This window comes from Podarcis vaucheri (genome assembly GCF_965113315.1).
Source record: "Podarcis vaucheri genome assembly, chromosome: 13".
NCBI classification, from domain to species: domain Eukaryota; kingdom Metazoa; phylum Chordata; class Lepidosauria; order Squamata; family Lacertidae; genus Podarcis; species Podarcis vaucheri.
This window is the reverse complement of record NC_138751.1, coordinates 41,630,792-41,644,351: the sequence shown is the minus strand read 5'-3', so window position 1 is coordinate 41,644,351 and position 13,560 is coordinate 41,630,792. Positions and strand designations below refer to the sequence as shown.

General features: G+C 45.5%; 2 protein-coding genes across 9 annotated transcripts in view; both read left to right on the top strand.

The window, feature by feature from the left end:
* Window positions 1-13,560, top strand: part of ZNF385C (zinc finger protein 385C) — a 168,942-nt gene that overhangs the window by 105,859 nt on the left and 49,523 nt on the right. The gene's annotated exons all lie outside the window — the stretch shown is intronic.
* On the top strand, window positions 42-13,083 carry LOC309517539 (uncharacterized protein C17orf113; the record flags this gene model as incomplete). The annotated part of the gene is given in 6 exon segments (XM_082196760.1): window positions 42-63; window positions 8,603-8,728; window positions 8,731-9,119; window positions 11,637-11,708; window positions 12,135-12,880; window positions 12,882-13,083. Coding segments are annotated over 6 exon segments (1,557 nt in total).

Genomic DNA, 13,560 nt, shown 5'->3' with positions numbered 1-13,560 from the left:
GAGATGGTAAGGTGGTTGGTATCTGTCTGTCTTGGGAGACAATGGAGGAGTGCGCCTTTGGAGGTGAAGTCGGATTGTTGGAGAGACAGTGCCTGCTATGACTGTAGAGACATGTGGCAGAAACATGTTCTGTTGCAACTGGGGCAAATGAAAGCATCTGGTAGTGCTGCTGCAGCTACACCATGGCAGTGTGGTGTAGTGGTTAAGAGCGGTAGACTCGTAATCTGGTGAACCGTCTCCACTTCTCCACATGCAGCTGCTGGGTGTCCTTGGGCTAGTCACACTTCTTTGACATCTCTCAGCCCCACTCACCTCACAGAGTGTTTGCTTTGGGGGAGGAAGGGAAAGGAGAATGTTAGCCGCTTTGAGACTCCTTTGGGTAGTGATAAATTGGGATATCAAATCCAGACTCTTCTCTTTCTTCTGTCTGTACTTCTCCCAGTAGTCATTCTTCCTCTTGCCATTGCTATGGTACTATGAAACCAATGTAAGTCTTTGCAGACATACAGTCAAACTCTTCTTTTTCAGCTTGCACAACCCTTTAGGGACTCGGATCCCATGTAAGCCATTTCTCTCCAGGATCCAGTAATGATGCTATGTGCTTCTGCTGGAATTTGCATAAAAAGAGTCCTGATGTATCTGGCTAAAGGTCCAGTTGGTTCAGCAACATTTCCCCAGCAGTGGAAATCCAGAAGCAGAGACTGCAAGCTTTGTGCAACACTACCCCCCCACCCCCAATTTGATATGTAGAGGTATAATGCTTCTTTGCAGCTATCCTGGCTGTTTATAGATAAATTCTTGGAATTATCCCCCCTTTTAATATTCTTTCAAGTCACCTAAGCCATAACCACATATTGTAGTCCAAGGATCCTCACACTTTCTACCCCCAGTGCCCACTGGAGACCTCAGAAAATCCCTATTCTGGAGCGTGATAATACATTTCCAGATCTCTGTTCCAGTTGGTCCTTGATGGAGCATTGCAGACCCTCCAGGTGTCCCTATTTTCCAGGGACAGTCCCAGATTTACAGAAGACGTCCCGGTTTCTGATTTGATTCTGGAATGTCCCTCTTTTCTTTAGGATTTCCCTATTTTAATTGGAGAAATGTGGGTTATGCAACACTTAGCCAAGGAGATACGTAACTATGCAACCTTTAGAAAACATCTGAAGGCAGTCCTGTATAGGAAAGGTTTTTTAAAAAATGTTTAATGTTTTATTATGTTTTTATATATGTTGGAAGCCACTCAGAGTGTCTGGTGCAACCCCGTCAGATGGGTATGGTATAAATAATAAAATCATTATTATTATGGAATAGGACATCGCTCTTTTCATCAGAGAAATGCTGGAAGGTATGAGCATGTGCTTTGCATGAATAAGGTTGCAGTTCCTTGGCCTCTTCAAGAAGGCCTGGGAAAGACCCCAGTCTGATACCATAGAGAGCTAGAGTCAGGCAGCATGGGCAGATTCTATACAAGGCAGCTTGCTATTTACCTATGTTCACTTCCGCACCCTTCTTGCAGTTTCCGTTTGAGAAGAAGTCACCCAAGTCCATGACGGGCAGATGGGGATGCAGTCAAAATGGAGTATCCTTGTCAGAAGCATTCTTTGTTTCAACACAGCATCTTCTCTATGCTAGCTTGACAGAATATGGCCAGCAGCTCCCGTAGCTACCCTGAAGTTGCTGTCACCAGCACGGATCACTGAGCCGGCTGCAACTGGGGACCACGTGAGGCAGGCTAAAAACATATTCTGCCTCTACGAAGTTGGCGTAACCAAAAGGCTCCCAAAAATCTGTTTCCTGATGCTCAAGGTATAGGGGCACAGTTTTCACAGAATGGCCTGAGAATTTGGGAGATGTGGTGGCCCATTATTAAAAAAGGAGTGAACTCTCAACGTGATAGGAGCACATCATGTGGCAGAGTAGCAGTGCCTGGCGTCGCTGTGTCCTATTTCATTAAACTCTTTTGTGACAAATTGTAAAGGGTAAGGCTGGGGGCAGGGTAACAGGGGAGGAGAGGTTGGGGTGGTTCTCTTAGTGCGTTCAAAAATAATAAATGCTGTTTTTAAAATACATATCTAAAATATAACATACCTAAGATTTTAGAGACCTTTTTAAACAGTTATAGCAAGACTGGTGTTGGTACAAGAGCACCCAAAATCAGAAAAGAGATTCAGTTTCCCATCAGTCTGTGCGTCTTCATAGCGAGAATTTGGAATCAGGCAGCAGTTTTCTGTTCCAACCTGTATTCATCACAGTTGCCTCATTACATCTGTATTCACATACAGCATTCTTGTACCACCACTTGAACAGCTCCCTCCCAAAGAATCCTGGGTACTGTAGATTGTTAGGGGTGCTGGGAATTGCACATCAAAGTGCAAGTAGATAAATAGGTACCACTCTGGCAGGAAGATAAACGGCATTTCCATGCGCTGCTCTGGTTCGCCAGAAGTGGCTTAGTCATACTGGCCACATGACCCGGAAGCTGTACACCGGCTCCCTTGGCCAGTAAAGCGAGATGAGCGCCACAACCCCAGAGTCGGCCACGACTGGACCTAATGGTCAGGGGTCCCTTTACCTTTTTAACAGCTGCCAGAACCTTTAAACTACCATTCCCAGGATTCTTTTGGGGAAGCCATGAATGCTAAAATGTTGCTTTGAATGTGTGGTGTTGAGGTGATGGAGTGTTTTGGGACTGGGAATAGGTTGTGCTCCCTTTGTCCTCCATACAAACAGCATTCTCTAACCTCCTGATCAGTTTTTCATACACCCAAGCCAAGGGACATCAGGCCATCATTGTGTTTGGTTTTTTTTTCTCTATTCAACAAGGCTACAACCTGGGGATTTTCTTCTCAATGTTTTCATGTTCTCAGGGGTCTTCTTGCAATCTTTCTCGAAGGGCAGTATCCTCATCAGAACTCAGACTGAGGCCTCAGGAGTCTTGAAGCGAGTGGTGCAGTTATTTCTTGGAAACGATACTTTTCTTAATGTTTCTGTGGGCAACCCAAATAATCAAGTACTGCACACCTTCCAAGTTCTGCTCCTTCTCCCTGTGCTATTCCCCTCTCCCAGTTGCCTAGGCTCCAATAGTGGCCACTTCATCTGCCAGCAAGCACTAGAAAAAAGAACCACAGAGTGAAAATATGGCAGCTTCCATAGCCGGATAGAGAGGTGTGTGTGTATTTGAGAAAAAGAAGATCATTTACAAATGGCATGTAGGCAGGGGCTTAGTTTGCAATGTTCCATGCCCCTTGCCTCTTAAATTCTCTGATTTATTTTCAACAGAGGAAAACTGGGAGAGTAAAGGGGGTCGTTGGGCTGTGGGTAAGACAGTTGTGATGCAGGCTTTGCAGATCAAACGCATTGGGAATACAGTGGTACCTCAGGTTAAGTACTTAATTCGTTCCAGAGGTCCGTAATTAACCTGAAGCTGTTCTTAACCTGAAGCACCGCTTTAGCTAATGGGGCCTCCCGCTGCTGCTGCGCCGCCGGAGCCCGATTTCTGTTCTCATCCTGAAGCAAAGTTCTTAACTTGAAGCACTATTTCTGGGTTAGCGGAGTCTGTAACCTGAAGCGTATGTAACCTGAGGTACCACTGTACACTTCTGATGGGAGAGGGGATGAATGGATGAAATGTGGGTGTATGCGTTTTATTGTGACTTTTGTCTTGTTCCTGCTTACTATTTTTTTAAAAAAAAAATCAACGAAGTTTTCCAGTGTCAGCTTTGCAAAAATTAATAATAATTACGGTATGCACCTGTCATAAAGGAGGTGTGTCAGAGAAGGGGGGGGTGGAAGTTTTCAGTTCTTTTTGAGAAGCAAGTTTTGCCTGAGCTGTTGTCAGAAAAAGGCAGAATCTGCCCATATTTTTTAACCTTGTTGTGGGGCCAAAATGCATGTGGCATGGGGAGATCCACAGTTGATCTCCCCATGTTTTGCTTTAATGAAGGAAGTGGGGGGTGGGTTACTTCAGATTGGATTGCAGCAGCACCGCAGGCAGTTTAATCCTTCTCCTGTGGGCCGTTTTGTAATCAACCTCTCCCCACACAGCTGCTTTCCAACTCTCACCTGTGTCTCACCTGCTCTTGCCAACGTGGGTGGTAAGGCAGCAGGGTGGTTTGGGGCGGGGGGAGTCATCACAAGAACAGCCTGAGAAGAAAAGGGTCCCCCACCCCAAAAACAAAAACAAAACCCCTCTCATAAAAATACAGTGGTACCTCAGGTTACGGACGCTTCAGGTTACAGACTCCACTAACCCAGAAATAGTACCTTGGGTTAAGAACTTTGCTACAGGATGAGAACAGAAATCGTGTGGCAGTGGCAGCAGGAGGCCCCATTAGCTAAAGTGGTACCTCAGGTTAAGAACAGTTTCAGGTTAAGAATGGACCTCCGGAACGAATTAAGTTCTTAACCCGAGGTACCACTGTACTTGATTCCAGATCTCCCAGCTTCATTTGTAGTTTGATCCCAAGATATTGCTTGTAGTTTGATCCCAAGATATTGCTTCCGGAGGCGGCGCGCTCAGCAATGGCGGTCCTCTTCAGTTGCTGAAGAGGGGCTCCGCGGAAAAGGGTCGTGCGCTGCGGCACAGCGACGACCCACTTAGAGAAACCACGGGTAGAGTGAGCCCGTGGCCGTGGGGTTCGGCGGGCACCAGAAGCGACCTCGGAAACGCAGAAGAGACCCCGTAAGGGGTATCGGAACGTGGAGGGGGTAGCGGTGCTGTGAATCCATCGCTCTTTCCGCGGAAGTGAAGCCGCGCGGCTGCTGCTGATCAGCGCTGACCTTTCTTCCTCGAACAACTGAACTGAAACAACTTACTCGTGAGTAAGAAACCTGAGGCTTTATTTGAACCTAATTTGGCGAAATTTGGCTGAAAGCGGGAGACGCTAAAAAGGAAGTCAGTCTTCCGGCTCTGTTTAAAGTATCGAGCAAAGACTTTTCTAAAGCGGAAGCATTGAAAGGAGGTTAAAAGAAGTGGGAATTTACTTTGCAAATTCGGTCTGGACTGTTTAAAACCTTTAAAAAAAAAAAAAGATATTGCTTGAAGCGGGAAACTGATTTTCTTACTTTTCTGCAGCATATACAATATTTTAACAGTCCAATAGATGTCATCATCTGGTACCTACTGCAAGCTTTCCTACCTAGCAGCTTATAGTCCGCCCTGATTTATCCTCCAGTCTCTCCTGCTTTTCAGCTAGAAAGGTCATTTGAATGCTTGATTCCCTTTTCTCACTCCTTTTGACCCTTGAACTGAGACCCAGGACTCTTGTTTTTAGTGCCAGGGCTCCCCCTGGAACATACAACAAAGTTTACTTTACTTTAGCCTTACTAAAGTAAGGCCCTTACTTTACAAAGTTTACCCTTACTTTAGCCTTTGTGCATCCTTTTCTCCAATGGAAGAGGGGTCATTTCTTCCATTCTCCGTTAGGCTCTTTTTCAGATGCTCCTGTCTGAAATAGGGTTCAGCTTTTTTTACAGGGAGAGTTGTGTGCTTCTTATGATAGAAGCAAAAAATAAAAATAAAAATCTAAATTCTGGACTCGAGGAAAGCAGTAATCTGTGAGTTGTGTGCAACCTGTGATTATGCATTATTATGCATGGTTGATTTTGCTTTTGCTATTATTGATGTCTTGGATCCCACAGCCACTTCAGATGCTGTGATTAGCAGAGAATCGGGCTAAAACGTTTAAAACAAGAATACGTTACGGGGCAACCATTGGAAATCCTGTTCAGCCTCCACCACTCTGGGCTAAAGCATTGCCTTTATACTTTTGGACTTTGCAGCAGTGAAGGCTAGAATGATGCTTTTAAAAAGAAAGGATCAAGGCTGAGATTCTTTGCTGTGCACAGATTTCTGCACTTTCGTGGTGGAATTGTGACATTCGCAGTCTTGTGTAATGGGCAGTGAACATAACATCTGTTCTTCCTGCCAAGCTAATGCACCCAAGGGGCAGTGATTTTTAGCAGATAGCTACTGTGGTCCCAAATACTTTTCAGGAGCACGTTCTGAAACAGGGCCACACCACCCTCCCTCTCTTGAAGATAAAAGCAGCCAAGTTAAGCAGATATGTTTAAATTCATGGCGTTAGTCAAGTCTATGATGCTACCCTGTGATGCTACTTGCATACCTGGAACAGAGTTGAAAAGATATTCTTCACAGCAATATAAAATGTCTTGATGTTAAACATACGTTTTAGAAATACATTCTCAGTGAATGGAAGTGTTTAACTTATGAACCCATTTTGTGGGTCAGGGTTTGTTGAGTGCAACTGTGAGAAGCAGTATCTTCAAGGTCAGGGGAAGAGTCATGGGGTGACTTCTTCGTTTTGGGGGTCGCTCTCGGTGCCCGCCGGATCCCACGGCCACGAGCTCGCTCTGCTCGTGGTTTAACTTAATGGGTTGTCGCTTCGCCGTAGCGAACAACCCTTTTCTGCGGAGCCCCTCTTCGCTGCGCAAAGAGGACCGCCATTACTCGTTTCGCGCCGCCTCCGGAAGTCCAGGGCTCAGCAACCTAAGGCCCATGGGCTAGAAGCAGCCCGCAGAGGTCGTTTGACCGGCCCACGAGCCCCCCCCAAACCGAGCTGCCCACTCGTGTGCTGCGCTAAACCGAAGCATGGGGACTCGCTTCCGTGGTGCTGGAAATCACATATGCACAGACGCCAAAAATCGTGGGCTTGCGCGCACGCACCATCTGGCCCATGGAGGGATCTCTGCGGGCCTGATCTGGCCCAGGCAAGATAAACTTTGCCGACCCCTGATCTAAGTAATAATAGGTACTAGTGAATGGGAGAGGGGTGGCTATGCCACTGTTTTTGAGCACCCTACGGAGGTGCTGCCCTTACGATACGATATATGATACAATACAATAATCTTTATTGCCATTGCCCCATACAGAACAACGAAATTGAAAATCTACCTCAGACATTCAGAAACCAACAAGTCTGCTATCCCAGCCTGGTTAGCCCCCTAAAAACTCTGATATCCCATAATCACCGTATTTTTCGCCCTATAGGACGCACCGTCCCATAAGGCGCACCTAGTTTTTTGGGGGGGAAATAAAGGGGGAAATTGTTTCCTCCCCCCAGGTGTGGGGTTGGGGCGGGGGAAGCCCAAGCTTCCCCAGACCCCAGCCCCCAAACAGGCAGCTCTCTGCAAGCCGTGGGAGCCCAGCGCTGGCTCCCGCTGCTTGCGGAGAGGTCCGTGAAGCCTGGAGAGCAGAGGGGTCAGTGCGCACCGACCCCTCTTGCTCTCCAGGCTTCAGCGAAAGCCTGCATTCGCCCCATAGGACGCACACACATCTCCCCTTCATTTTTGGAGGGGGAAAGTGCGTCCTATAGTGCGAAAAATACGGTAAATACAATATACTCCCATAGGGACTACCTTACACTGCATTTTAAACCAAAATTGCATTTGAATAGAAACTGTTTCTCAGGCGGCTAGTCCTAGTCTTTATAACCCTGTACCTTGTTCCAGAAGGCAGAAGCTGAAAGTGATTATTTCTGGGGTGCGCACTATCCTACACTATCTCTGCAGCTTTCTTATGGCACTTGGAAGCATAGATTTGATCCAAGGTGGGAAGAGTGCATCCAATTATTCTCTCTGCAGTCTTTACAACCCTGGACAACATTGTTTTTTCCCTGACCGTGCAGCTCCCAAACCACACGCAGAGGCCATAAGTTAATACAGTATCAACAGTATGATGGTAAAATGCCAGAGTGAAGTGGAATATGGAAGCAGCCTAATCCACAGCTTCTCAGTTTTGAAATGAGGCAGTCAATGGTGCTGCCCATGAGATGCACCTTATTGCTTCAGGGGAGAGGTTCTGCTCAAATGTGTGCTGCTGGACAGCAGTAACCTCTTGGCGCAGAAATCTGTGGTTCGGCAGGCGTGGGATGAAGCGTAATTCAGGTCCTTCATTCCTGCTCCATGCAGAATTTGGGGCAAGCACTTCCTTAACGTTCCTTAACTGTACTCAAACCTCTGGAGGTTCAGACGTGCACAAATTTTTGTTGGCTACTTTAGTTTCCTAAATCGTTCCGATGCTAACCAGGGGATAGAATCCAGCAGGAAGCTCTGTGGGCAACCCCCCTTGAAACGAGATCTGCTTAAGGACACTACTAATCTCTTGTGCAGCACCTGTCCATTACCCTGTTCATTTTGCGCAAAATGTTTTCACTGGGCCCTGCCAGCAGTGGTTCACTCCTCCTTGTCCCCCTGCCCCCAATCTAGTTTTGCATGTTTTGGAGCACAGATTAGCAACCCTGATGGACAACAAATGCCATATAAAATAGAGGTTAATGATACAGCTTAAGTACACCTCAGCACTGATCAATTTCCTCTGTAAAAGATTGCTCCATCCAAGGGTGTCCTATGTTTGTTCACAATGCATAGTTCTCTGTCTGATGCCTTTGGCCATTCAAACAGATAGCTAACTGGAAAAGTTGGGCAAGATCTGTCAGTTCCCTAATCCCTTTCCCCCTTATCTTACATTTCCAGTCAAACCAAGGAAGTGATAAATAAATAGGCCTTCTTTTCTAAATTATATGTAAAAGGCTGCTTCTCCTCCTGCAAGGGAAACAAAAGTTCAGTTCTTCCTCCATAGTGTTTGGTTCCCTGGCAAGCTCTGGTGCCGCCTGGGAAACATCCGATTCAAATAAGAAGTGTAAGTGGTATTTCATGGAGCACTGGAAGGACAAATTCACCTGGTTGCAGTTTCACTATGAACGAAAGCTATGTTCTGCAACAAGTGCCGCCAGGCCCTTGCGAGAAACAAGCACTGCAAAGCTGAGAAGGCCTTCACCGTGGGCACAGATAACTTCCAGCGTTGTGCCCTCCTGCATCATGTCACCCCAGGGGCTCACCAGCAGGCCCTGGCAGTCAACAGGGAGCAGTTGGCTTTTGAGACACAGGTGCAAAGCCGCCAGGAGCTGTATTCAGATGTCAAAGTCAGCCCTATCAAGGTAGCTGTCTTCACCACAGTCAACTGGATGGCCAAGGAGGAGGTTTCCAATGAGAAATACTCCTCTTTGCTTAAGCTGCAGAAGTTCAGTGTCTGCCCAGCACTGCTGACCTGTGAGCACAGCAGATACTGCCATTCCACCGGCATCTGGGCAACACAGGTGCATGTCTCTGAGTGCACTGCTTGAAGTGGTCTCTCTCTCTCTCTCTCTCTCTCTCTCTCTCTCTCTCTCTCTCTCTCTCGTGTGTGTGTGTGTGTCAGAGAGAGAGAGAGAGTATACACATTCTGTATTCCAGAAGTGTCCAGAATCTTTGCCTAGAAAACCCAGATTTTGTGATTGGAATAAAATGTGCAACAAAGGTTTCTTGGCATTAATTTCTTTTGCATAATTTATTGAGCTTCAGTTTATTTAGGGTTGGTATTTTTACTTACTCGGGAAACAAAAAAAAAAGGGGGATGCTGGCAGTGATAACGTTTTAACATTTACTTTGGAGTATTAATCCTTGTAACAACCTTGTTAAGATTAGGCCAGTATTGTCTCCATGTTCTTTTAAAAATTCTATTATTAGTATTATTATTACAAATGTTTATTACAGAAAAAGACTGTGTACACACACACACACACACACACACACACACACACACAAATTCATATATACATAATTCCCATATTCTTAATCAGTATGCCTTGCATTGCAAGAGAGGAATGGGAAAATACAGAGTTTAGCTTACATTGCTAAAAGGGTTAGAGACGAGGGGTTGTATTCATTGCTAGTCACACTCAGATTAGCCCTACTGAAATTAATGGACCTGGTTAACTAGGGTATATTAATTTCAATGGGTTTGTTCTAAGTTGGGGTGAAAACCACTCTCTTGATGCTACTTTCTGGACATCGCCCCAATGGTAGAATTGGAACCACTGTAATACAGTTCACCCAGTTCCCATTCCTTGGATCCGGTCCAGGAGGATACCGTAGCCAATGGTATCAAAGGCCAACAAGAGATCAAGAAACAGGGGCAAAGCCACATTGTTCCTGTCCTCCTTTCTACAGAGGTTATTCATCAGAGCGACCAATGCCAATTCAGTTCCATGGCCAGGCCTGAACCCAAATTCGAATGGTTCTAAATCATCTAAATGTGCCTACACCAGAAGCTTTTAACAGTTTCATAGAGAGGAATTGCTAACTGTAAAGAGTCTTCAAAAATGAGACTTTTTCTTTTTAAATAAGAGGCCCATAATAGTTAAATACTGAGCCCTGTAATGAGAAAAGCAACTTAAATTAGCATAATAGACTACGGAGGTTTCCTTTTTAAAGCAAATTCTTTTTCCACATTCTCAGCTAGTCCATGAACATAGTCACCCAGCCAAAGCAACGAGAGCTCAGAGGAAGAGGAAGAACGGGGGAAATCTTTTAATTTTACCAGCATTTCATGCCTATTAAAATCAAATTAATTTGCCTGATCTTGAGCGTTTGCCAGTTGTTTTGCATAAATAAGGGTCTCTGTTTTATGGAAGATAAACATGCTAATTAGATTTCTCTCTATTTCACTCACACACACAGACACACACACACTATCCTGCAGACTTTGCTTTTTTTAAAAAAAGAAGAAGGAGGGAACGGGTAGGGTTAGTAATTAAAATATTTCAAAAAAATGGAATGAAATGTACCCAGACCTTGGAGCAGCATTTCCTGGAAGGAACTGGTGAAATGAGCAATAATGGTCAGTCTTTGGTTTGCAAATGGAGACAAGTTCATGTAAAATTGGACAATCCTGCTTTTGCATGGTAGTGAGATGCACAAGGCTGGCATGCTTTCTGAAAGTAATTACCTCCCCCCCCCCTTTAAAAATAAATAAATCCACAGTGCACCTGGATATTTTGAGCCTGTGAAATAAAGATCAGTATATTGAGAAGGGAGAAGAGTGTACTGGGTCTCCTAATGCCTCCTGTATGGATCACAAAAATGGGGTGACATGTCGTCTTGCCCCACAGGGATCACTGCATACCCCAAGTAGTGTTTCTCTATCACTGCAGGATGTGTGTGCAAACTGATATCATCCTCTGCTAGATATAATTGTCACAAACCAAAGAAGGTTTAGCTGGCCCTAAGCAAGGCAAAATAACTTTCAAAGGGGAGGCAACATGGTCACAGGACCCTGTGGCATAGGGCTCATCCAGACATCATTTTGTGCCACATTTCCAGGCACAGGTTCGTGCTATAAAGCCCATGTCTGAGTGCTTTTTTGTAGGTGGGTTTCCCCACAAAAACTCACTCTTTACTGACAAATAGGAGCAAACAGCAAACCATGGAAAACCCAATTTGCTGTTTGCTCCGATTCAGCATTAAAGAGTGAGTTTTCGTGGGGAAAGCACCGGGGGCGGGGCAGGGGGAGCGCTTGGACATGGCACTTTAAGGTGTCTAGAAAGCACAGGGCAAAATGTAAGTGTGGATGAGCCTATAGCCTAAAATCATCAAGGAAAGCGAAATCAGAGATACAAAAAAGAAGAAATTTCTTTTTCCTGTTAACAATCTACATATTTTTAAGAGGCTCACTTCATTTCTAAAGAACCTGAGTTTTCTGCAAGTTGAAACTCGTTCTAAGCATTCATATATGCATTTCCCCCCACATACTCTGTCCCCCCCCCGAACTTTGGTCCTCGTCTCTCTGACACCAGACAGCCATTGCCAAAGTCCTACACAATGAAGACAAGCTTAGGCTGAAGATATCACCTTTCATCGGGTTAGTGGTGAAAAAGTCACTGGATGCACTGAAATGAAGAAACCTTGTTGTTGTTTTTTAGCACCACCAGCTCCCCCCCCCCTGAAGGCCAAACTTCCATCATGTTCCTTGGCATCATTCAGCTTCCAGACAGTGAGGACTACACAGCAGTCAAGGTGTGCCAACCATGAAAGTTGCATGGCTGAAACTCTAGAGGTTCCTCCCTGTTAACCCACAGACAGTGTGGTGTGGGATCTAAGGTGAAGTCCAGCTTTCCTCTTCTCACTGAGATACACTTCCTCACTTACCAGTGGAGCGGTCTGCTGCTGGCATCAAAGGAAATCTTAGATATAAGATTATGCACCACAGTCGTGTGTGCCAGCTTCACAGCAGAAAACAATAGCATCCAGCACTTGCAGAATGTCTTTGAGTTCTGTGAAGTAAACATGGAAAGGTCAAGGCATTGAGATATCCACTGGCATTTGGTCTCTGTGGGGAGCTGAAGAAATTCAGTTCCCTTGCTTTCACTAAGCTGCTTCCAGACACCTTGCCCGTTTTCCAGAAACTGAACAAATTATTCCAGCTAAAGAACTTTGATCTCTCCATGTTGAAACCTGTTGTCTCTGCCACCATTATCAGCCTCCAAAACCAGATCAAAACTAATGGTTACAACTTCAAAGGGTTCCTTAATGAACACAATGAGCAGCACCACTGTGAGGACCAGAATGTACGGAGTTGGTCCTGCGACGAAGGTGTGGAATTGACTGACTGCTCCAAGGCATGCCTGACAAAATTTGAACGTTTCAAAGATACTTTCCTAAAGAGTATGTGGTGCAAACTGCAGGATACATTCCCTAGCACTTCTCTGGAAATGATAAACACTTTCTCCACCCTATTTAACCCCAAATGCTATCCTCACTTTTTAGAGGAAATTGGGAGCTATGGTGCGGATGAACTGAACTTCCTTTTGGAGACGTATTCCTGTGTGGTGAGACTCGAGCGAGCACTGAACGATTGCCCCTTCTTTAAAAAGGTAGTATTTAGCCTCAACCAGCTTTCCTACAAAGACCTTTGTGCTAAGCTGGAATATTGGAATTCTGAGATGTGTGACTTGTTCCCAGACTTTGCCATCATGGCTGCAATAGCTTTTTTGATGCCTTTTGGCTCTGCATTGTATGACAAAATCAACAAAGGAATGCAATTCCCAGTGGGGCTTTTCAAAAGAAGACCAGGGCTTCTCCAGCATTCCCATTGATCGACCAACCCTCAACAAGTTTGATTTCACTTTAGCCATTGAATATTATGAAAGCATGAGAGGAATGGACTTTCTAATGGCACAGGCCCCTTCATGGATCACTGCCTTGCTGTGGCGAAGGGGCTTGAATAACTCAGAGAAGCTATGAGCTATGCCATGCAGGGCCACCCAAGATGGACAGGTCATAGTGGAGAGTTTTGACCAAACGTGATCCACCTGGAGCAGGAACCGGCAAGCCACTCCAGTATCCCTGCAAGAAAACTCCATGGACAAAGACAACAGGCATATAAGCTCACTGGAAGGACAGATCCTGAAGCTGAGGCTCCAATACTTTGGCCACCTCGTGAGAAGAGAAGACTCTCTGGAAAAGACCCTGATGTTGGGAAAGATGGAGGGCACAAGGAGAAGGGGACGACAGAGGACGAGATGGTTGGACAGTGTTCTCGAAGCTACCAGCATGAGTTTGACCAAACTGCGGGAGGCAGTGGAAGACAGGAGTGCCTGGTGTGCTCTGGTCCCTGGGGTCACAAAGAGTCGGACACGACTAAACGACTAAACAACAAATGGCACAGGCCAAGTAAGGTTTAGAAAGGAATGTTAGGAACACAACTTGAACTGAACCACA